At 35.9% G+C, this 27,088-nt stretch overlaps 1 protein-coding gene across 8 annotated transcripts in view; it reads left to right on the forward strand.

Moving 5' to 3' along the window:
* The window catches only part of LOC115222684 (centrosomal protein of 170 kDa protein B), a 360,932-nt gene that overhangs the window by 187,921 nt on the left and 145,923 nt on the right, over window positions 1–27,088 (forward strand). For all 8 annotated transcript variants that reach the window (XR_005003214.1, XM_036511665.1, XM_036511667.1 and 5 more), the window contains one exon: window positions 13,419–13,905. Coding sequence is in view for 7 of the 8 variants with exons in the window: in XM_036511665.1 (XP_036367558.1) it covers window positions 13,419–13,905 (487 nt within the window). In the remaining variant the exon portion in view is untranslated. The remainder of the gene's footprint in view (window positions 1–13,418; window positions 13,906–27,088) is intronic.

A 27,088-nucleotide genomic window follows, 5' to 3' on the forward strand; every position in this document is an offset into this window, starting at 1 on the left:
AGCATCTTAACAACACACTCACACTTACACCATGTGTGTAAATTCCATATTGTAACAATATGAACTTAACAGAAAGTTACGGACAAATCTATAATCGTTAGACCTGGGGATTTTGGTGGGGTGAGGTGGTGAGGGTAGAAATAATGCTCTTCTGTTTAGGAAATACAGAGTAAGTTTTTTTTTTTTTTTCTTTTCCGCTATATATTCCTGTGAGAAATTACCCATGACATTGGATCTGATAAGTTCATATAAATGTAATAAGAAATTAATATTTAATACTATTTCATATGTTATTTTATTTTTTGGCATACAAACACAAGTGTGTGTATGTATGACGTATAAATGTGTGTGTATGTATGACGTATAAATGTGTGTGCATGCACATGCAAGCACACACACATTCATGCACACACACATATACATATATATATCTATATCTATATATATATATATATATTTCTTTATTGCCCACAAGGGGCTAAACATAGAGGGGACAAACAAGGACAGAAAAAGGGATTAAGTAGATTATATCGACCCCAGTGCGTAACTGGTGCTTTATTTATTGACCCCGAAAAGAAGAAAGGCAAAGTCGACCTCTGCGGAATTGAACTCAGAACGTAGCGACAGACAAAATACTGCTAAGCACTTCGCCCGGCGTGCTAACGTTTCTGCCAGCTCGCCTTATATATATATATATATATATATATATATATATATATATAATATAGTCACATGCACAACTATGTATGTGTGTGTGTGTATATATATAAACATATGTTTCTATGTACTTGTGTGTATGTATAGATATGTGCTTGTGGGTGGAAATATATGTTTGTGTATAACATGTTTACCTTTTAATCTTTAGTTTTCCAGATTTTCTTTCTCATCTTCCTTTTTTTTTTAATCAATTTATGCTATAAAAAAAGGTACCTCCTTGAAGAGAGAAAAAAAACCCATCCCAAAATCAACAACCCACCCTGATGTTAACAAAGAGGTGTGTTTGGTCTTACTTTTGTTCACTCAGCCTTGCTTTTATGTGTTCCATCTGGCAAGGATTCCTCTCTTTACTGTTGATCTTTAATCTACAGGCTAGAGATGCTTAATGGTTTAAAATGTGTAAACCTGTGATTCCCATAAGAATAGTCTAGTAAGATCAAGGGGCCATCTTGTGATATCCCATGTAATTTTTAACTTTACATTGTTTTGAATCTTCATATGAATTCTGTGTGTGTGTGTGTGTGTGTTGCTACACATGGTCGTATCTCAACTTGGATTGTTTTGAGGTACGTCTTTTCAACTTTGTATTACACTTGTTTTAGTCGTTAGACTGTGGCCATGCTTGGGTACCACCTTGAAGAATTTTAGTCAAGCGAATTTATTCTAATACTTGATTTTTTTTCTTAAGCCTAGTATTTATTCTATCAGTCTCTTTTGCCGAACCACTAAGTTACATGGAAATAACACACCCAACATTCATTGTCAAGCAGTGGTGGTGGACAAACACAGACAACAAAGAAGCATGCGCACACTCACGCATACATATACATGCACGCACACACATACACATACATTCACACACTCACACAGAAACATGACGAGCTTCTTTCAGCTTCCTTCTACTAAATCCGCTCAAAAGGCTTTGGTTGCCCCAAGGCTATAGTAAGAGACACCTACCCAAGGTGCCATGCAGTGAGACCGAACCCAGAACCTTGTGGTTGGGAAGCAAATTCCTTACCACACAGCCACGCCTGCTCCTATTTATGGAAAAAATAAACCTCAGCATCAATCAATTTAATAAAACTTCACAGTAATCTCGGCAAACATATTTAAAAGCATAAAAATTGAAGAAAGAAAAAAAAAACACCTAAAAATTAATACTGAAGTGGAAAATCAAATGAAATTACCTTAAAACAGATATAAACTAATAAAGTTTTAAATGACTTTTTGAGTCAATGTTGGGTTGTTTTTTTTTTAGTTGCATGATCTTAGTTAAGGTATATATATAGAGAGAGAGGTAACATATAGTATAATTATAAGCAGGACAAATTTTAGCCATTTCTCCAAAGACTGAAAAAATGATGAAAAACCTTAATTGATTTTTGAACCTAACTATGTTCTCATCAGAGGCATCTACACCATTCTGACAGTCTCCAGAGAAACTAGCAGTCAAATTGTTTATATCCTCAACAAATGCAGCACTTACTCTATGAAGGAGTTCCTAATTTGCATACCGAAAGTGTTTAACACTTTAAATAGCAGCTGCCTGTCAACGAGGATCTTAGTCCACACAGTATCAAGGCGTGATATAATAAATATGTAAAATATATATTCATATGTGGGGGGTGCGCATGGCTTAGTGGTTATGGGTATTCTGCTCATGATTGTAAGGCTGTGAGTTTGATTCCCCATGGCACATTGTGTCCTTAAGCAAGACACTTTATTCCACATTGCTTCAGTTCACTCAGCTGGCAAAAATGAGTTGTACTTTTACTTCAAAGAATTGTCACATTCTGTGTCACACTGAACCACCCTGAGATCTACTTTAAGAGTATGCTTGTCTGTGGAGAGCTCAGCCACTTGCACATTAATTTCACGAGCAGGCTTTTCCATTGATCAGTTGGAACCCTCATCGTCATAACTGACAAAGTGCCAGGGTGTGCATGTGTGCAACTGGATGCATGAAAGGGACAATAAATATTGCATGCAAAACATGATGCAGGGGAAAAATTTTGTACCAAGATTTAACACTAAATTAGGGGTGAGGCTTATACATGTATGCATACATGATTGTGACCTATACACAAGTAGCTACAGTGTGTATATGCGTGCGTATATATTAATCTTATTAACTCATCTTTCAGAGAAATCATTCATCTTTCACTTGTTTTTTGAGCCTGGCACTTATTTTATTGGTCTTTTATGCAGAATCACTAAGTTATGGGGATGTAAACAGACCAACACCGGTTGTCAAGCAGTAGGGAAGTTGAGCATTTGCACATGCACACACACACACACACACTCTCTCTCTCTCTCTCTCTCTCTCTCTCACTCAAGAGGCTTCTTTCAGTTTCCATCTACCAAATTCACTCACAAAGCTTTGGTCGGCCCAAGGCTATAGTAGAAGACACTTGCCCAAGGTGCCATGATGTGAGACTGAATTGGAACCGTGTAGTTGGGAAGCAACCACGTGGCTGAGTTTTGGTTTTGATATTTCTTATGAAATAGATGAAAAGAACTCTCAAAGAACCCAAAGTTATTGTACTTGACGGATGGATAAACAACATACACAAAGACTTACATTATTATTTCGCATTTTTGCTCTTTTCTTTTTTTTAATCATCTTTTGTGTTAATAAATAAGTTAATTAGTATTTGAAGTTATAGAACAAAGAATATTGTTGTTTTTTTTTTTCTTCCCCTCTCTGTTTCCTGATTTTGTTAGTTAAGGAGAAAAGCAGAAGAATCTGTTATTTCTACTTGCAGAAACATCTCAACTGAATGAGCAAAGAATATCTAGAGTAATTCATCCTTTGTTACCATGTTTTTATTTCAATTAATTTGGAAAAAATTTGTAAAATAACCACGTCATTATTAATCTGATGGTTGGAACTTAAATTAATACGGAATTTTGATGAAAGATATTAATTTAGATTACTTTTACAGGAAGTTTGTATCATAGAACTTGTCAATGTTTCAGACATGTCGGCATCAATAGGGTTAATATAGTGTTTTGGTTACATCTCAGATTGTATACATCTTTAACCTACTATCTCTTGAAGGTGCATGGCTCAGTGCTTAGAGTGTCAGGCTCACAATCATGAGGTAGTGAGTTCAATTCCTGGACCAGGCTGTGTGTTGTGTTCTTGAGCAAGACACTTTATTTCATGTTGCTCCAGTTCACTCATTTGTAGAAATGAGTTGTGACATCACTGGTGCCAAGCTGTATCGGCCCCTTTGCCTTGGATAACATTGGTAGCATGGAGTGGAGAGGTTTTCCATTAACAAAATTACCTGGACTTGTGTGCCTTAAGGGTAATTTTCCAGGTGCAATCCCATGGTCGTTCATGACCGAAGGGGTTCTTTACCCTTTATCACCTCTTAAGAGACTCAAGTATAGGATATTGATATATTGATATATATCAACCATATATCAATGGTTGATATTGAATTAAATATCAACCATTGATATTTAATTCTTATATATATATATATATATATATATATATCTCAATAATTCTAAGTTGTTAGGAACAGAAATGTTAGAAGGGGACAGTAGAATAGGAGAAATGGCTATTACTCTGACGTTTTTCTTAGTCTCCATAACAATATAAAAATTTTTCTGAGTAGGTACTGCATTGGAGTTGCTGGGACAGGCATGTTGTTGGTTGAGAATTGGATATAAAGTAATTAAATTAGTGAGAGTATGTGACAAAATAATTAAGCTTTGGTATTTAAAGCAGCCATATTCAGCCCTAATATGCTACCTGTTTATTTTTTAACTGGCTAGATCCAGCTTGTCACATCTACCCTACAATGTCATTCTAAGAATAAACGACCACATCTTTGAAATCTCAAAGCTATGAATAAATAACTATTACATCTGAGAAAATAAGCTGAAAACTAAAGGATTAAACTAGACTCGGGCCACATAACAACAGTGATCTCTGCATAGGTACCAAGGAAAGACAGATTATTCTGTCTGAGTTATAATTTAATTAACTTTTCTACTAAGATAATACTGTATCTTTCCTCATTACATGGGATTTGTATCGAATGTCATGATGTACCACAGTCCATGCTTATACCTGAAGTTCTTTAGAGATAGACCTCATTGAACTTCTGGGGTTTTCATCGATAATGTTTTGAACATGTATAAATTCCAGTGTCCTTTTAGTGTCTGAGCATTGTGAATGTTTTTTTCTCTCTCTGATACTGGTGAAACATTACCATCACATGCCTCCAATTCCAACTGAACTTTGTGTATAAATGATCTTGCAATACTTGGAAAGTTGCTAATTTGTAAATCACTGTGGTTTACTTGTATAGCAACCATGACTTCTGGTCTTTTCATATCTTGAGTTAGCATATCTTGAAAGGGTTATCGGGGGAAAATAAAATAAAAAATTAAATATGCCTCGCGCAAAATGTGACCATGTGTGTACCGTTGGCGATTTTTTTCCCTTTGTCTTCTCTTCTTTGGATCTTTCCTTCTCCTATGTTTCCGACGAAGAGCTCTGCTCGAAACGTTGAACCCTCCTACTTTTCTTCTTTCCTGAGCGTCCAATAATACTATATTTGTTCCACATCCTCGCATTGTTGTGTTTTTTTTGTGCTTTCTTGTTTGGATTAACTATATATATATATATATATATAATACAAACACACACATGCATGCACACTTTCTCTCTCTCTCTCTCTCTCTCTCTCCTTCTCTCTACCCCTTCCTTTCTCTCTCCACTTTCCTGTAGCATTTCTCTCTCCCATTCTCTCTCTTGCTCCCCTTCCTCTCTCTTAATGAATATCATTTTTTCACAATTCAAGTTGTCTGATATTGCTTAATTATTTTCATTTTCAGCCATGTTTAGTCTTTATAACTCAAATCTTAACCATACTCAGGAATGGCTGTGTGGTAAGAAGCTTGCTTCCCAACAACATGGTTCTAGGTTCAGTCCCACTGCATGGCACCTTGGGCAAGTGTTTTCTACCATAACCTCAGGTTAACCACAGTCTTGTGAGTGGATTTGGTGGACAAAAAGTGAAAGAAGCCTGTCATATATATATATATATATATATATAATGTTTGTGTGTCTGTGTTTGTCCCCCTGCCATTGCTTGACAACCAATGTTGGTGTGTTTACATCCCTGTAACTTAGCATTTCAGTAAAAGAGATCAATAAGAATAAATGCTAGGCTTACAAAGAATAAATCCTGGGGTTGATTTGTTCGACTAAAGGTTGTGCTCTAGCATGGCCGGCTACAGTAAAATGTCTGAAACAAGTAAAGGAATAGCAGAATACCGACAAAACAATGCTAGCTTGTTTCTTTCTTTACCTCTTCCTTGAATTTCTCTTCTTTTCGGAAAGACAATGGTATTCTTATTAGTAAAGGTCAATGCTATTGGATGCTTTAATAACTGTTGATTTGGATAAGTGCTAATGTTAAGGTCAGCTGACATAAAATAAATTCCTTTGTGTGTGTGTGTGTGTGAGCTTTCCTCTTTATCAGACTAAGACATTCCAGTCTTATAAATAGATTGGCAGAGGACAGAGGTGGGAGATCAAAGTCAATCTGTTCTCTTTTGATGGTCACATTGTAAATTTGGAGAAGTGTTTATTGTGGTGAGGAATGGACATTATTTCAATGCTGAATATCATTTTAAATGTTTCAACATTTATAGAACTCAAAGTTTGGTCATGTTTCAGCCTTATTAGGATCTCTTCAGTGAAGTGTAGATGTTGCTGTGTTTACTGATGTACTGATAAGAGAATCATATAAGATGTACATGAGTAAGCATGAAAAGTTAGAATTCTTTTATTCTGGGGTAATTAGTCAGTGACGTCATCTGCTGTGAAAATTTTTTTATTATTTAGGTGTGCTAATATCTTACCAGCTCTTGTAAAGTATTACACATTTACTTAGTGATTATCTCATCCCTATTTTAGCAAGAACTGTAAAGTCTGTGATTTGCTGAAGAATTCTAATAAAACAGAAACATGCTATGAGTTATTTCTCATATTTATTTGAAATGTATAAAATATTATTAGTCATTGAGCTAATGTTATCTTTTCCTCACCTCACAATAATTTCTTAATTGATATTTAATGTGTTCTACATTATGTTAATATTAACTTAACTATTGTGTTTATATGGATGTATATCTATTCTGTCTCTTTTATTACAAAATATTAATTTCTCTGGATTTGCTTGCTGTACTGTGCAAGCTTCTTACCACACACATACACATATGCACACACACTATATATGTGTGTGTATGTATATATATATATATATATATATAGGAGATAGGGGTACGTTACGCCGTAATAATATATGTATAGAAATTAAATATAAATTACAAAATGGGACAAGAACGCAAAAACACACAAAGAGACGGCACAAAAAAACAGACGGGTCATTCGAAGCCTCTAATCTTCAATCGGGAACCGGATCATCTTAGCAATTTCGGCTGATTAATCCTCGATATCGCTCCGATACGGCCAGCCCCCAAGAAAAACTAAGCTCTATATATATATATAATGTGCTTAACCGTGTATGGAGTATAAAACCTTGTTCTGCACATGATTTTGTTTGCTCTTCTCTGTATATATTTACCATTACCAGCTGCTCCGTTTCGTTTTGATTTTTGTTTTTTGGTGGGTTGGGGAGCGATGGTGGTGATGGTGGTTGTTCGTTCCTTCTTTTAATGAGCAAAAATATTTTGTAGAATATCAGTGACTAATATAGAGAGGAGTCTTAGAAGGAATTTCTGTTGGTAACATTGTTGTTAAAAGAATAAAGCTTCAAAAAGATGGAAAAAGAAAGAAAAAAGCTAACTTCAACAATTACCCTGATAATTATAAGACACGTAATTCCACTGCTATTGCAACACTCTTCGTGTGGGGTATGGGGGATATTTATAGTATATCCTAGAATATTCTACTTGAAAATAGATATCATATAAAATGATTGTAAAGAGGATTGGTTGTGTGGTAAGAAGCTTGTTACCCAGTCATGTGGTTCTGGGTTCAGTCCCACTTTGTGGCACCTTGGGAAAGTGTCTTTTATTATGTCTTCAGGCCATATCTTGTGAGTGGATTTGATAGATGGGAACTGAAAGAAGCCTATTGTGTGTGTGTTTGTTTGTTCTCCTTCCAACCACTTGACAATCAGTACTGGTGTGTTTACACTCCTGTAACCTAGTGGTTTGGCAAAAAGAAACTGATAAAATCAGTATCAGTATCAAAAAGAAAAAATAAGACCTGGAGTCAAGTGATTTGGCTAAAAATACTTGAATGGGGTACCCCAGCATGGCCACAGTCCACTGACTGAAACAATTAAAAGATAAAAGATATACTGGGATTGATTTGCTCACTAAAACCCTTCATGGCCACAGTCCAATGACTGAAACAAGTAAAAGATAAAAGATTACATAAACTGAAGAATATCAAAAAAAAAAAACACGACTACAGTAATAATAATGATCTCGAACTTTAGCACAGATCCGCAGACACCATGTGATGAATGGAATTGATTTAATTGTCCATAATAATTAATCATGCAATGTCATGTGGTTTGTGAATATTTTAGCATCATTGGTCAGTTTACTGTATTTTTACAATATTAGAAGCAACAAGGGAGTGCTTGGGTAATACGGAGGGAATAAATGTCACAGGACATGTCTACCAGTTTACTTTCTCCATGAAGTATACATCTGAGAAACACAAACACACACATGAGTGTGTGTGTGTATGTGTGTATTGTAAATTGGGAGACTTGTTAGATTTGAACTTGTAAATAAAAATAACTAATAATTTAATTATGTAGTAATTAGTCTCACACCTTAATATTTAAAGTAGTAGTAGAAGAAGTAGTAGTAGTAATCATTTATACTATAGGCACAAGGCTTGAAATTTGGGGTAGGGGGTATTTGATTAGATTGGCCCAATATGCAACTGGTACTTAATTTATTGACCCTGAAAGGCAAAGTCGACCTTGGTGGAATTTGAACTCAGAACGTAAAGACAGTCGAAATACAGCTTAGCATTTCGCCTGGCATGCTAACGATTCTGCCAGTTCACCGCCTTAATAATAATAATGATGGTAATAATAATAATGATAATAATAATAATGATAATAATAATGGTTTCAAATTTTGGCAGAAGGCCAGCATTTTCAGGGCAGTGGGAAGGCATAAGTCAGTTCAATTGACCCCAGTAAAATTCTTTGAAGATTTATTTCTCAAATTTTTTGGTGGGGGATTTTTTCTTAAGTTTTAAGACTCAGAAGGCCAGTTTCTCAGTTTCCATGGGATGTAAATAACTGAGATCACAACAATCCCCTGAATGGGATGTTGATCCATTGCAACGCACAATGGTGAGGTTAAGGGGCCAAGTTGATTGCATTGACCCTCAATATTCAATTGGTACTTTATTCTATTTATTTCTTTATTGCCCACAGTGGGCTAAACATAGAAAAGACAAACAAAGACAGACAAAGGGATTAATTTGATTACATCCATCTCAGTGCGTAACCTGTACTTATTTAATCAACCCCGAACGGATGAAAGGCAAAGTCAACCTTGGCAGAATATGAACTCAGAACATAATGGCAGACGAAATACCAATTTCTTTATTGCCCACAAGGGGCTACACACAGAGGGGACAAACAAGGACAGACAAATGGATTAAGTCGATTATATCGACCCCAGTGCATAACTGGTACTTATTTAATTGACCCCGAAAGGATGAAATGCAAAGTCGATCTTGGCGGAATTTGAACTCAGAACGTAGCCTCAGAACGTAGCGGCAGATGAAATACCTATTTCTTTATTACCCACAAGGGGCTAAACATAGAGGGGACAAACAAGGACAGACATAGGTATTAAGTCAACTATATCGACCCCAGTGCGTAACTGGTACTTAATTTATCAACCCTGAAAGGATGAAATGCTGCTAAGCATTTTGCTTGGCGTGCTAATGATTCTGCCAGCTTGCTGCCCTTTAATTTATTTTACTTTATTAACTCTGAAAGGATGAAAGGTAGAGTTGTCCTTGATGGGATTTGAACTCAGAATATAAAGGGCTAGAATAAATGCCACTAATCATTTTGTTGCAATGTAGGTGTGGTTAACAGAATGAAGTTATTGTGCAGGTGGTACGTAAAAAGCACCCACTACACTCACGGAGTGGTTGGCGTTAGGAAGGGCATCCATCTGTAGAAACACTGCCAGATCAGATTGGAGCCTGGTGCAGGCTTCCTGGCTTCCCAGACCCCAGTTGAACTGTCCAACCCATGCTAGCATAGAAAATGGACGTTAAACGATGATGATGATGTACTTATGAATCTGCCAACTAACCACCGCCTTAGTTGCCGGGTTAGGAATGTCATATTGAAAAATGCCATAATAAAAATAACATTGGTAGTGGATATGATGTTATAATTCAAATTCCTGAGAGTTTTAACCTTATTTACCTGCTAATTCTGTGACCTACATTAGGATTAGCTATATAATTTCCTTTAAATAACTTCATTCTGTTAACCACACCTCACACTGCAATAATAATAAAAAAACCCCCCAAAAAACGTTTCTACAGTTGTTCCTTAGGGTAGTAATTGTATTCATTTGGAACTGCATTAACCAGCAGGACCCCTGACAGAAAATTGATGGATCAAGACTTCTTTCAGATTTTATCTGCCAAATCCACTTGCATAGCTTTGTGCAATCCAGGGCTCTAGTAGAAGACATCTGCTCAGGATGTCAAGTAATGGAACTAAACTTGGAACTATATAGTCATACCACATCTGTGTGTGTGTGTGGGGGGATCCTATCAGAATTCATTAGCCCTGGGCTACTGTATTAGCTAAATCTCCTGGTTATACACCCTTAATATTGTAATATTTAATGCAATATCTAAAAGGATCTGTTGCACTGGTTCTCAAAATGATTAAAACCAGGCTGGGTCAGGCCAGGCTCCTCCCTAGATATCAGGGAAATTCCTTTGGTATCACCTCCCCCTTTTTTATTAACCAGATGACTAAATAGATTTTTGCGTCTGTGTAATTTTCTTCTTTCTTAACCACGGTGTTTGACAAGTTTATAGGTTGGAAACCGTCTTAATTTCATTAAACATGACAATTTGTCCGCCCCCCCCTTTTCAGTCTTCACACACCTACCCTAGGGCTGCTTGTGGTGGTAGTGGTGGTGGTGGTGGATGACTGTCTGCCCCAATCCTATGAGAAGTACTAAACTATTTTAATTTTGTTTTTTTTTTTTATCATTAATAATGATTTTTTTTATTATTCCCTCTCTCTCTCTCTCTTTCGGAGAGGCACTGAGCAGCTATACGCACACATACACACACGGCAGTAACTTCCGCCTACCGAATTCAATCACAAAGCTCCGGTCGGCTTGGGGCTATAGCGAAAGACACCTACCAAAAGTGCCACGCAGTGGGACTGAACCCAAAACCATGTTGCTAGGAAGCAGATGGTGAGCTGCCAGAATTATTAGCATGTTGGACAAAATGCTTAGCGGTATTTTACCTGTCGCTACATTCTGAGTTCAAATTCTGCTGAGGTCGACTTTGCCTTTCATCCTTTTGGGGTTGATAAATTAAGCACTAGCGAATCACTGAGGTCAACGTAATCGACTAATCCCTTCCCCTCAAATTTCAGGTCATGTGCCTAACGACTCTGCCAGTTTGCTACCCTAGTGGCGAACTGGCAGACTTGTTAGTGTGTCAGACAAAATGCCGCGAAGTATTTTGTGTCTTTACATTCTCAGTTCAAATTCCACTGAGGTTGACTTTGCCTTTCACCATTTCAGGGCTCAAAAGAAAAAGTAAAATAAGTACCAGTTAAGTACTGGGGGTCGATGTTTTCAACTAGTCTCTCCACCAAACTTGCTGTCCTTGTGCCAAAATTTGAAATCATTATTATTAATTCAAAAGAATAAAGAATTATGCAAATATCAAATAAGATAGATAACTGTAAGAAAAAAATTATCATAAACTCATAAAATGGATATTTTCTTTGTAGTCTGTCTTTGTTAAGAATTGCTATTGTTTTTTATTTTTGTTTCTAATTGTGAAAAAATGAAAATAAGGGAAATATTCCGTTTTTATTTTTTTTCTGTTTGTGTGAGGATTAAGGATTTTGTCCTTAGCCCAAGGTTATGATTGGGGGTTACCTTCATATTCTTTGACTTGTTTCAGTCATTGGAGTGTGGTAATGCTTGGGCCACCACCTTGAAGGGTTTTCAGTTGACTGAACCAAGCCCAGTACATTGTTCTTTTTTCAACCCTGATACTTAATCTATCAGTCTCTTCTGCCATGCTGCGAAATTATGGGGGAGTGTAAACAAACCAACATCGCTTGACAAGCGATGAGGGAAAGGAGACAAACACAAAGACTCACATGTATATATGTATGTGTGTACATACATACATACATACATACATATATATACATATACACATATGTGTGTGTATGATGGGCTTCTTTTGGTTTCCCTGTACCAAATTAACTAATAAGTCTTGATCTGTCCAGGGTTTTAGTAAGAGACACTTCCCAACATGCCATGCAGTCGGACCAAACCCGGAACCGTGTGGTTGGGAAACAAGCTTCTTAACCATGCAGCCACACTAAGTGATGTTTACATTATTAGTTAGTATTATGTAAACACTGGCAAGGAATCTAATACTGAGGTCAAACATTCCAGGAATGTTCTGGCAAGCTGGCTTAGCAATTCATTTCGTTGCAAGCTGAATAAGAAAACACTTTGAAATTTGTGGGTTTTTAAATGCTAAATCGTTAAATTCATTTCGTGAGTATCTCTTCACTGTCTTCAATAAATGTCATTAATTCTCTTAAATGATAACTCAAATTATTAACTTTTCTCTTCTTTTTTGTGACTAATTGATAAGAAGATAATAAAAAGTTCAGTTAACATATAAGGCAGATAAATTTCTCTGCAGACCAGATACTATTTATTGTTTAATTGCTTCCAGGTATGTGTACATTGTCAACAGTTTGTTGTTAAGTTAGCTAAAATACTCATACTCCCTAAAGTGATGTCTTAAATTCTCTTTGTAAATAATTATAGTAAATGAAATATCGTTTCTTTGTGTTGTAGCTATTTTAATTGTTTCAGCATACTCACGTGCACGCTGGCATTCTCATACACACCCGTCCTACATACACGCAAATATTTTTCCACACAGACATATATTTAATTACGCATGTATATACTGCATGTATTAATAATAATAATAATAATAATAATAATCTATATGTAAGATGCAGACACAGTAATATTTAGAGCTGTACAATATTTCATTACAGTATCAAAGACAGATAACCTGTACTCGTATTCAGGTAAAGTTAATGCAACCTTCTTTTAATACATAATATGTTTTCCATGTAGCTGGCAAGCATATTACTTTCTATTATTACACCTGGCAGGTATGCTGTTTTGGTTCTCAAGTTTTAACTGATCTGTTTTTTACTGTGGAGGCCTGTGATAAGTGATGTTTTCAAGTCTGGCAGATACCTTACCAAAGTTTAACTGAAAATAACTTCCTGTATTTGTTTATTGGTTTTCATTGATAACAGTATCACTATCATGTGCCTGTTTCTATTGTTATCTAAACTACCTAATTTATCAAGTCTTATGTTGGCTAAACACTTTTCTATTTAAAGGAAACTGTAAATCAAGAGGCACCGAATCATGAAGAATTTGAAGAGCAGCAAAGGAGCAATGGAAATCTTCAGCAGAATTACGAGAGCAGCTATAATGGATACATATCAAACGATCCCAATCATACGTGGCCTAGAAAGAGGCGTCCAAAAAGCTGGACATCTCAGTCAAATTATAGTTCTCAGCTTGCTGAGGAGAAGAAAAGATCTTCTTACCATGTAGAGTCCACTGTTGATGCTGAGCAGGACTATCTCAACAGTATTCCACCGTCCATAATGAAGCCTTCACATTCTACTCTTGGAAATTTACAAAGCCAAAATAATAATCTTTCATACACAAAAAGTGACTTTGTTTCTATGGAGGGTGTACCATCAGCTCCTGAAAAGACACAACCACCAGTGAGTCACAATAACCAGATTTCAGTGAAATCTCCTTCATACTCCGAGGCTGGTGGAGCAAATGAAAATAATACCTACCGAACTAGAAATGGTAAGAACATATACTTCATTATTATTATTGTTATTGTAATTCATTTTCCACCCCTCTTGCTATTATTGTTATTTCAACTGCCTTTTCTTTTTTTATTGTGGGCTTTTGTGCCACTACTGTATGCAGTTTTGTGTATCTTGGATATAAGCAGTGTTTTGTTTTGGTTTTTTCTTGTTGGCTATAGTATTGACAGTACTCTGTGATACGTGTACAGTGTCGAGAACTGCTATTTTCTGTACATAACTGTAAGATCTGTGTTTGGTTATATACTTGTCTGCATTTAACCATTCACATGGAACCTATCATAAAAGAGATTGTTTCTGCTTTCAATCACCCTCTCCATTCTAATAATCTCTGTTTTTCAGATCTTTATGTACAGATAATCTCTCCATTTCTTTTAGCAACACATTATCATCCGTTGAAACTGATCATTCAGTTAAGAGGCACTTCAATTTCCTTGTGATCCTTCACAACTATATCTGATTGATTTGCTATAAATGCCTTTCTCTTTGAGAATTTGGCATGCCTCACATAAGAGTAATTTTGTCATTCTCCAAGATCTTTTCTCATATATACATATAATATATAGCATCTCTTTTCTGTGGATAGTTTATAAAACCAACATAATTCCTTACCTATAAAAGTTCTAACTCTGTCATATGTTTGCACACACACAAACACACACACACACACACACACAACGCACACACACACACACACACACACTCTCTCTCTCTCTCTCTCTCTCTCTCTCTCTCTCTCCCTCTCTCTCTTTGGTCAAAACAGCTGGCCATCCAGAACAATGTGATTATATTTTTACACTTCCTCCATATGTTTTTCAGTTAATCTTTTGTATATTTCTTTTTATCTGATTACCAGATAAGTTAAGCATAAATTGGAAGGTATGCATCCAAATGCTGAAGGCTAACACCTATTTTAAGAAAAACACTTTAACCACACATATGTGCCCTAAATTTTATTATTTCTCAAATGTATCTGTGTGTCTCTTTAAACTTTACTTGTTCATGTTTTTACAAAAATAATCTTGCTTCATCACAGTAGTACTAACTAAAAACCGTGTGTGATGGATACATTATTTAAATGTCACAAAGGTTTCAATATATAAGCTGTCATTATGTCGATTATTGAGGTGGTATTGTTATATTTGTCACTGATGACATCTTGGCTTTTTGCATGCTAGGAAGTGTTATGTCTATAAATTAAAATTTCATAAGATATTTGCATTGCCATTTTCTAAGAGAAATGGAAGTTTATAAGGTTATCAGTGAAGTTTTACTATAAGGAAAGGAAAGTGAATGCCATTCTCCATGTAATGTGTGTGTGTGTGTGTGTGTGTGTGTGTGTGTGTGTGGTGTGTGTGTGTGTGTGTGTGTGTGTGTGTGTGTTTGTGTGTGTGTGGAAGTATGTATGTATCTTTATATGTAAGTACATCAATACTTAACCCTTTCGTTACCCACCCGGCTGAAACCAGCTCTGGTTCTGTAGTACAAATGTCTTGTTTTCATAAGTTTTGAATTAAAATCTTCCACCAAACCTTAGTCACAATTTATGTTCCTAACACTAGCTGAATGATAACTAAGTTATTGTACTAAATTCTTTGTTATATTTAAAATTAGTTGAAAGAAACATAGAGCGTCTCAAAATAAATATAGAAATGAAAGGGTTAAGTATTGGGTATGTTCCTAGTAGTATGGAGATAAAGCACATTCACTGTCTATGGCTATCTGGTGTCATCCACAGTAATTGCACAATTGTCACTGAATCTACTTCTGTAAATTCCCAGTGTATGTTGAGTATAAAACAAATGATAGACAGAAAATGGAATACAGGAGAAACTTTATTGCTCACAATAATCATTTTTGACACGTCCTGCATTGATCCCTCACATGTGGGGATCATCAGGTGAGGTAGTACTATTACAGCACCTGATGAGATGCTTATGCACTGAAGGATGCACCACAACTAGTTGTATTGTTTTCCGCCCATGAGGGATCAATGCAGGAAGTGTAGAAATGATTGTTGCGAGCAGTAAAGTTTCCCGTATATTCCGTTTTCCATCTATCTTGTTTGTTTTATGAGTGTGTATGTGTGCGTAAGTGTGTGTATGTGTGCGTGTAAGTATGTGTGTAAATATGTATGTGTAAGTATGTGTGTATAAGTATGTGTGTGTATGTGTGTCATAGAATCTGGAACAACCTCAGGCTGCTTGGTATCAAAAGGGTTAATACTTTTCTGATTTTTCTAAAAGTAAATATATTTACATGTTTTATTTTTGATTTAAATTGTAGGGGGAATCAAAGATCCGATCACTTTAAACTAAAGAAACCCAGCTTCATTATCTGAGTAATCAATTAGTTAAGGTTGATGACGATTTCTAGATAATAAATTACACTAGTTCATGCAAACAAAATGAATTGGTCCAGTGAATGTGTCACTATATGGAACACCCAATGGATGAACTTCCATGCGGAAATATCCCTCAAACCATGCTCTGTCTTTGAAAAGGCCATACATGTTGCATAACATGGTTTTGGGTTGTCTGTGCATCAGAAAAAAAAGATTATGGTCATTGTCAAGATGCTTTTAATGATAGGCCCGCTTGGTCATAGCTCATATGGGCCTAAACAAGAAGGGTATCTCTTCATAGCTGCTTAACTGCTAGAAATAGCAGTCAGTTTTCCTTCAAATATTATCTTAGAAAATAAAATAAAAGAAACTTTAATGCAGTCTTAGATACACTATCTGAATTAGGGATGGATTAATCATTGCTGGAAAACATGATCATAGGTGAAATACCTATATAAACCAAAACAAAAAGTTGCCTTTCTCATATGGTTCTTTAATCCTTCAGCATTCAGATTATTCTCTCAAACTTGTTTTCATTTAATCATGCGTTATCTTGTAGCTTCAAGATTTCAATGATCTGATTGTGTATTTCTAGGATGACATTGTTGGATATGTGTGAAAGGCTGGATGTGGCAGTTTTAAAAACTAAATGGTTAACCCTGTAAATTAGATTTAAATTATGTATCTTGAAATTAAGCTCACAATGACTTAACCAACATACAAGAACAATAATTAAATATATTGCTACAAAGTTTGTATATTGAGAATATCTTTAAAAAAAACAATGTTTGTTTCGTTAAAGTGTAAAATTTGTAATTTTGCTTTTCAATCTTACTGAAGAAAATGAAGAAGAAACGTTTTGTAGCGGAAAAAGAAGAATAGAATAAACATGGAGAGAGAGAGAGAGAGAGAGAGAGAGATTTAAAAATAACATTAAATAAGTAAGTAATACCAGTTGTGTAGCAAAAAAGAAGAAAATTGCATGGATTCTGTTAGTCATCATTGTTGTCTAACTGTATGGTGTAAGCTGTGTTCTTCAAAGCTGAAGAAAAAAGAAAAAAAAAACACGGTTGGAGATGTTTTCTAAGAGGAACACATCATGGGATGATGGAATGTCTGTTGATTAGGCTAAGTAAAGTTAGGAATAGTTTAGATGTTTATTTTCTGCAAGAAATTTTTGTCTGGAATTTATGGCTGTCTTTTGGCAAGCGTTTATATGATGAAAAAATAATTAAAATAAATGGTGAAATCTTATATTTGTAATAAATTTGCAATGTCTTCAGGTGCTTATTTTGTAACAGCACAAGGTTCATTCACTATAATTAATTTTGATGATAATGGAAATGTATAACTCAAAATTTAATTCCAGGTTCTAATTGAGGTTGGGGTGGAGGAGTCATCTTCATAATGACATAACTGGTCATACATAAATATTTATATATTTTCTTTTTTAAAAAATTTTTATTTTTATTTTAGTAAAGCACGATATTGCCTAATAGTTGGAAGTTGGCCAGATATGTTTGTGTGTGGGGGATGGGTGTATGTATATATATATGTGTGTGTGTGTATATATGTATATTAAAATCTATAAATTATACATATATGTTGGTTCATTATTTACATTGGACAGATATGTGTCCTCATTTTGTTTGTTGTTACCACAAGGATGTTTTGGCCGAGTTACTCTCCAGCCTTCATTAAGTATCCTGGTAGAATTTTGATCCCCACCCTGGGTTCTCATTCCTAAGGTTTTTTTCTTTTTTTGCTGATGTTATTGTTATTATTTATTCAAGGCACTACTTGGAATTGAACTCACAATTTTGGGGTAGTAGCCTGCACTCTTAACCTATTTCTTTATTACCCACAAGGGGCTAAACACAGAGGGGACAAACAAGGACAGACATAGGTATTAAGTCGATTACATCGACCCCAGTGCGTAACTGGTACTTAATTTATCGACCCCGAAAGGATGAAAGGCAAAGTCGACCTCGGCGGAATTCGAACTCACAACGTAACGCAGACGAAATACCGCTAAGCATTTCGCCCGGCGTGCTAACGTTTCTGCCAGCTCGCCACCTTTACACTATATGCCCGTTACACTATTACACTATATGCCCGTGGGCAATTATTGAGTGAATTTTAGGGCTTATAAACCTAATATTTTCCTATCCTTCCTTAATACTGGTTCCCATATGCTGTTCATATTTGTACTTGGTCTGCTTAGGAGGCTACTGTGTCCTAGCATATGTGCTGCTTCTTTTAGTTTCTGTGTTTTCCAGTGGTGTTCTCTGTCTATTATTTTAACTTCATCCCACAAGGGACGGTAGTCTCCGCTTTTCCATACATGATCAGCTACACCCGATATAAATAATGTACAGAATTCCTCATTTCAAAAATAGAGAACAATATATATTGGTTGTTGTTTTTAAAAGCACATATCACCTTCTCATGTTAGATACAAATATTTTTTTATGGTTTTCCTTTAATCTTCAGAGGAAACCTACCTTTGTCACTTGATACATTTGCTGTAGTTATTTTCTTTGTCATTAGAAATAATTTATGATGTTTAGTGGAGCACGAAACAACTGGTGTACTACATCACACTTCAATACCTACAGCGTAATCGTCTCTTAAAGTTGTTAGTCCAAATCCCAGTCGAAGGGCTGCCAAACACAGCACTTCAATGGTAGCAATTCTGATGAGTTAATTAATGGATGTTATTATTGATGAAGTGGCAAGCTGGCAGAATCATTAGTATGCTGGCCAAAGTGCTTAGCAGCATTTCATTTGTCTTTACGTTCAGTGTTCAAATTTTGCAGAAATTGACTTTCTTTTCATCCTTTCAGGTTGAATAAAATTAGACCCAGTTCGAAACTGGGATTGATGTAGTTAACTTTTCCTCTACTAAAATTGCTGGCCTTGTGCCCAAATTAGAAACCTATTATTATCTTTATTGACAATAATGTGGTAGACCACCCACCATTCTACCACATTATTAAATGTCAATGAGTGTTTAAATATAAAGTAATATGAGGTTGATGTACTTTACATACATCTATGTATAACACACACACACAAATGCAAAATTTATCTGAAACTACTCTTTTAGATAAAGGAGTTGCCATTACTTGATAACTGGCAGGTACCAGGTTTTTGCAGTTGCTGTTATGGTTTAGATTATTATTTTGCTTGGAAAGAAAGAGCAGGTGGCAACAAGAAGGGCATCAGGCTTTAGAAATTCTTCTCCAATATCCTTACTTTTGACCCATGCAAACATGGAAAACTAAACGTTTAAATGATGATCATCAGAAATGGTCACCATGTGCCTCACCAGTGTCTCTCTCTACCCTTGTCCATATTTTCCCTGCAAGCACCAGTCTTTAGAAAGTCATGCTGAACATGAACTGTATTGGCATCACCAATTTGGGAGGAGCTGAATTCAAGTTCAAGCAGAGTTGCCCTTGTTTTCCATTTCTCAACACCCTAAACCTAACCATCTAGAGTGTCTAGAATAACTACCCGTATATATTACGTTTGATTTGATCATCTGTAGCCAATAGCCACCGTGTTATAGTTTGTCATTTCGTGCTGATACAAGGAATCGATTGGAACAGTCTCAGCATAGTTAATGAGATGTGTATATGTTGGTGAACAAAATCTATTGAAATATAATTATCTCTTGTAATATTTGTTAACAATTACAAATATGTAAGTAGTGCTTCAATTTGCTTTGGAAGGTGAAAGTGTTTTTGGTATAATTTCTACTCATATCGAGTTAGCCAAAAGCACAAATCGTGACTGATAGCTTATATTCTGGCAATTGACATGACACATGTGAGCTTAGACAACAGTAGACAAAGTATGCATATGAATTTGGTCTTTACCAATCAATATTTGCCTGAGACAAACCTACGAGCCATAGGATACAGACAACAACATTGATCAATTGGCCAGAACAGTTTAAAAAAAAAAATGTAGATGTAATTTTAATCAATGTTGTAACTAGAATGGTGTCTACACTTTTTACAGTATTTAGTTTTTATTGGTAAGAGAGCAAGGGAGATTGTGGGGGAAATGACTCATTGCTCAAGAATTGATCCAGCTTCTTTGGATCAATGAGGTTGCATGAGTTGAAGCAAAGGTTAACACAGATGATTGAATGAATGATAATATACGCAGAATGCTACAACTGTTTTTGGTTGAAGCCAACAAGAAAACTTCTTATACATGGTTGTCTGACTTGCTAGAAACTACAACCAAATAGCTCTCTACATTGCATCTTACCACCTCAATGTCTTTGTTACTATATTTCAAATGAAATACCCTTCCTTTGTTTCAATTAATTTTGAAAATTAATGAAAACTTTACTAAAATAACTTTGTAATTGTTGGAACATGAATTAGCACAAAATTTTGATAGGTATTAATGTAGATCACTCCAGGTTAATGAAGATGAATCAAGATTTTGTTAATTATATGATTTTTTTTTTAAAAAAAGCAATTTTAGGTGAATTGGAATAAGTATTTTTTTAAACAACAATAGTTAAATGTTTTGTAAAGTTTGAACTTAATTGTCATTAGCTAATGTAGACTTTGATATGTCAGTATCATGTTAGCTTTTGTTTGGCATGATTTAAATTTGGGCTGACATAGATATTTAATTAGGCTGACATCATCATCATCATCATCGTTTTAATGTCCACTTTTCCATACTTGCATGGATTGGGTTTATTGAGGTAGATTTCCTGCAACTGGATGTCCTTCCTGTCACCAACCCTCACCTGTTTCCAAACAAGGTAATATTTCCCCGTGGCTGGACAGATTTTTTTTTTTTTTTTGTAGAACATTAGAAATGAATGACACTGCTAGTAATACAGGGATATTCATTTCACAGCCATCATGTGATGTCAAGATAAGGAGACACAAACGTACACACACACACACACACACATCTGTACTTGTATACTATAGGTTTCTTTCAGTTTATACCTGCCAGGTCCACTCACGAGGCTTTGGTCAACCTTGCTCAAGGCGACATGCAGTGCGACTGAATGTGAAACCATGCGGTTAGGAAGCTTACCACAGACGTGTCATGACAACAAATTTTCTGTCATAATAGGCAATGTTGAAAATGATAAACATCTCTCTTCATCAGTCTCTCTTAGAAGCAGGTTATGTAAATCAACTCAATGGAGACTCTACAAGGTCACTTGATGTGCTAGAAATAGTAGCACATCTAAGTTAAAACCATACCTATTTCTTAACTACCCACAAGGGGCTAAACACAGAGAGGACAAACAAGGACAGACAAACGGATTAAGTCGATTATATCGACCCCAGTGCGTAACTGGTACTTATTTAATCGACCCCGAAAGGATGAAAGGCAAAGTCGACCTCAGTGGAATTTGAACTCAGAACGTAACGGCAGACGAAATACGGCTACGCATTTTGCCCGGTGTGCTAACGTTTCTGCCAGCTCGCCACTTAAACTAGGCAGAGGGCTCATTGGGTAATGTAAATGTAATCTGAGATATACCTTTTAAGTAAAACATAGCATGGTCATTACAGGAATGCCATTGACCATAGCTTTATTCATCACACCCTCCTTGCACCACCAGTGTGCCCATGATGGAGCACTAGTTTCAAAGATTGTAACAGGTCATACTGCTAGCCCAGTAATTAGACTTGTTTATTTTATTTTATCATTTCTTTGAAAATTGCTTTGTTTTTGACATAAAGGAACCTCACTTGACACTGGTAAATGTGAACACGCGCATGCATCTATGCATGCATGTGCATGCACTCTCTCTCTTTACTGCAGTTTTCATCTACTAAATTCCAACAACAAGATATTGTGACTTTGTTGATGCAGTAGTAGAAGTTACTTGCCCAAGGTGCCATGCAGAAGTTCAAACCTGAAACAATGTGATTGCAAAACAAACTATTTCTCACATGACTATTTCTCTCCCTCCCCCACTCTCTGTCTGTCTGTCTGTCTGTCTCTCTCTCTCTTGTGTGTGTGTTCATTATTTGTATTGAGTTAGTTTCTCTGTGTAGTTTTTTTTTAGAGTTATTCAGTTCTTTAGGAATTTTTCAAGGCGACTCGTGTGAGGGTCAAATTCTTAACAAGTGCTCAAGTTAAATTACGTGTGTAACTTAATGTTGTTCGTCAGCTGCTGGTCTTATATGGAAGTCTTTTAGAGAATTTCAATAACAATTAAGTGTTCTTGTTAGTAGTAGTTCCTCCACAGTTAATTCCTGCTACAATCAGTCGTTGGAAGAGTTACAGTTGTATTCATGTCTACATTTCTCTGCCAGTTCTTGTTTTCTGTTGAGCTTCTGAAATGGCTGAAAGTAAATGTAGTATTTTTTGGCGAGGCAAAGATTTCGTTTTTTTGTAGTTGTTTTAAGTTCAGCTCTGGACCAACTCATTGACTGTTACCCCTGTAGCCAACTAATGTATAATATGCTGATCAGGAGGACCATAAATGTTATATTCTGATAAGTGTGTGTGTTACATGGTTTCGGGCTCAGTCCCACTGCGTGGCACTTTGGGTAGGTGTCTTCCACTATAGCCCCGAGCCGACCGAAGCTTTGTGATTGAATTCGGTAGGCGGAAGTTACTGCTGTGTGTGTATGTGTGCGTATAGCTGCTCAGTGCCTCTCCGAAAGAGAGAGAGGGAATATATATATATATTTGTGTGTGTATATTAATCATGGTTTTACATTTCTAGTTTGGAATAGCCTAAGAATGAAAGTACATCTCTGATAAAGTAGATTTTTAAGAGGTTTCCCAACCATTTTTCTGGTTCCTTAAGAAAATAATTGAATATTTTTATATCATCTGTAATCTCCACAGCTAAGGCTTTCAAATAAATAACTGTAGATTCATCTATATTATACATGTCTTAGGTATTGTGATTTCTGACACATCTTGATGAAATTTTGAGCAACAATAGAATGAATCATCAACTGTTTGCTTATGGATAATGTGTGTGTGTGGGTGGGTGGGTGGGTATGTATATATGTGTGACTGCAGATATAACCTTCTTGCAATGGATATACAATACTCTATTAAACACCATAACCAAGATATTTTTTCTATAAAAATGTTTTTTTTTTTTCATATTGCTGGGTGGCAAGAACTTGGAATTAACAACAAACAATGCTAATAATAATAATAATAAAAATCATAATAATAAAAATAATAATAATAATAATAATCTTTTGATTGTCTTTTATTATCCATCTGGCATTTCCATTTGCCCATTGTCTCATTTGCCAAGGTGTATTAACTCAGCAGGAACTGTCATAAATTTTCTTTTATATATTTTTAAGGAAAAAAAAAACATTGAAAGAAAATTCATCAGTTGATTGAATGACTCCATAGATAGAATGAAATAAACTACATATATACAAACAATCGTAGATAGACACGCTCATATTCAGATTCTCTGTATAAAAATTGGAACATGATGCAATTATAACATGTGTGTATGTTTGTGGATGTATATGTGTATACACATATTTATATATTTGTGACACTGTATATTTATATGTATACATTTATGTATCTGTTAATATATTAGTGATATAGTGTGTGTGTGTGTGTCTGTCTGTCTGTCTATATGCATGCAGATCCTTATGGTGCATGCATAAGCATGTGCCAAGTTGTAGGCTATCATTTTGCTCTTCAGGCATCTGAATCAATTTTACATAGAAGTACATATTTCCAAAGAGGCAAAGTCTTAGACTGTGATTCTCTTTAAATTTGAGCAATACAAGGTGCTGCTGCTAGTGTAAATAACTAGTATATATATATATATATATATGTGTATGTAAATGTACTCGTGGGGGTGCAATGGCCCAGTGGTTAGGGCAGTGGACTCGCGGTCGTAGGATCGCGGTTTCGATTCCCAGACCGGGCGTTGTGAGTGTTTATTGAGCAAAAACACCTAAAAGCTCCATGAGGCTCCGGCAGGGGGTGGTGGTGATCCCTGCTGTACTCTTTCGCCACAACTTTCCCTCACTCTTTCTTCTGTTGGCCAGCTCGCTTAGCCAGCGGGGTGGCGTCATTTGAAGGCTAAAACAATGCTAAGCGCATTGTGACCAGCGATGTGTAGCAACATCTGATAGCCTGGTCGGTCACGGTGATCACGGTGATAAATATACTCATGCAGTAATTTTCATAGACCTTCACAGTAAAAAACAGATTGGTTGAATTTGAGAACCAAAATAGCACACCTGTCAGGTACAATGATATAAATATGAATATACATTCTCAGGGGAAAATGGTAAATGGCATTTTGTTTGTCTTTGTCCTGAGTTCAAATTCTGACAAAGTTGACTTTGCCTTTCATCCTTTCAGAATCAATGAAATACATACCAGTTATGCACAGGGATCAGTGCAATTGATTGCCTCTTCTCCTAAAATTTTGGGTCTTGTACCTATGATAGAAAGGCTGTATATATATATGTGCGTGTATGTATGTATGTATGTATGCATTTATGTTTGTATGTTTATGTATGTCTGTGTATATGTATGTATATGTAAACAAATAAGGGTGGCCAGTGGTACGTATTTAAACAACTGACAAATAAAGGTACATCAAATACCATTGAGATGAATTCTTTATGTATTGAAGTTACCCCCACTTCTACAGAAGTTAAAGCAATCACTTGGGGACAATTGGAACTGACTTTGAATGAGAAAAGGGAGATAATTTCAAGAATGAAGGATTCTCTGAAATTGACATGTCATTTAGGAAAAGACTGGCTGATTGTCCAAAGGTAAGAAGCCAGCTGTAGACATCTGTTTCTGCTTCAACAAACATCATCAGTACAGTAGTTGCCCTACCTTGTCTCCAATACAGATTATTTAGATATATACAAAATAAGTAGAACACACTTATGATCAAGATGATTTGCATATTTTAAACAAAAGTGAGCCAAGGACATTAACTCAGTGGCTGTCTGTTAAGTCAAGAAGGGCATATTCTGCTGTTTGATCAACTGACTTATCTGATGATTGAATTAGAAGGTAAATGGCAGAATATTCCATAGGCAGCCTGTCAGTAAAGAATATGAATGAAAGGCGGCGAGTTGGCAGAAACGTTAACATGCCAGGCGAAATGCTTTGCGGTTCGTCTGCCACTATGTTCTGAGTTCAAATTCTTCTGAAATCGACTTTACCTTTCATCCTTTTGGGGTCGATAAATTAAGTACCAGTTACGCACTGGGGTCGATTTAATCGACTTAATACCTATGTCTGTCCTTGTTTGTCCCCTCTATGTTTAGCTCCTTATGGGTAATAAAGAAATAGGTATTTCGTCTGCCACTATGTTCTGAGTTCAAATTCTGCTGAAATCGACTTTGCCTTTCATCCTTTTGGGTTTGATTAAATAAGTACCAGTTACGCAGTGGGGTCGATGTAATCGACTTAATCTGTTTGTCTGTCCTTGTTTGTCCCCTCCGTGTGTAGCCCCTTGTGGGCAGTAAAGAAATAAAAGAAATAAGAATATGAATGAATGGTCATAGAAGGAACAGGAGTGGCAAGATTGTTTTGAATTACAGACATTATCTTGCAGACTCTGTTTTATTTACAAGTCTAGGGGTTGATCTGAAGTTCTTGTAAATCCCATGCCCAAAGTGTCATCATCATCATCATCATCATCGTTTAACGTCCGCTGCTAGCATGGGTTGGACTGTTCAACTGGGGTCTAGGAAGCCAGAAGGCTGCACCAGGCTCAGTCTCATCTGGCAGTGTTTCTACAGCTGGATGCCCTTCCTAACGCCAACCACTCCGAGAGTGTAGTGGGTGCTTTTTACGTGCCACCGGCACAGAGACCATACGAAGCTGGCAACGGCCACGGTCGGATGGTGCTTTTTATGTGTCACCGGCAATGATATTGAGCTTGAGACATTGTGATTCCAAAAATGAACATTAACTTTTGGCCATGTTTCATGCAACACACACACACACACGAGTGAGCAAACAAATGAAAGGAGCACTCAATACTTTTGGTTGAAGTTACCTGTATCTTATAACAATTTGGCAAGTCTTGAAACATCTGTTGACTTGGACAGGTTCTATGCTCATGAAACTCTAAGTAATGTGAAACTGAGTCAAACTGTTATTAAATATACATAGACACAGACAGAAAAATATGCATAAATGTGTGTGTGTGTGTGTGTGTGTGAGAGAGAGAGAGAGGATGGTTATATTTATATGTATATGTATGTGTTTGCATATATATATATATATATATATATATATATATATATATATATATATATAAATTCAGAGTGTGCAATCAAAGCAGCTGTATAATGTAAACATTACCAATATCACATAACGTGTGTTGTTTAAACACCAGAAGCTGTGGGTTTTTATGTCTGGGAGAGAATCCTTTTAAAGACACGTAGTGCTAAAAAACGCAACATACCTCAGAGATAGTCAAAACAAAAGCAAGAATCACAAGAACAGCAGATATGTTATTTTGCTGTATTTGCAGTTTATCAATGCCAGTCTATAAAAGTCTATGCAACAGACAGTATAAAAACTATTTGTTGATTTGCAAAGGTGCAGCATAAGTTCAATAAACTCAGATTATACAATGGAAACAGCTCTGTAATGTGAATGTTATCAATATCACATATTTAACATGTGTGCATTGTTTAAATGCCAGAAGCTATGGGGTTTTTTTTGTGTCCTGGAAAAACCCTTAAAGTTGTATAGTGCTAAAAAACGCAATGTATTATGTACACACATAAAACATCTACATACACACACATGTTGAGCTGAGCTGAGCTGAGAC

Source organism: Octopus sinensis, linkage group LG20 (genome assembly GCF_006345805.1).
Source record: "Octopus sinensis linkage group LG20, ASM634580v1, whole genome shotgun sequence".
NCBI classification, from domain to species: Eukaryota; Metazoa; Mollusca; class Cephalopoda; order Octopoda; family Octopodidae; genus Octopus; species Octopus sinensis.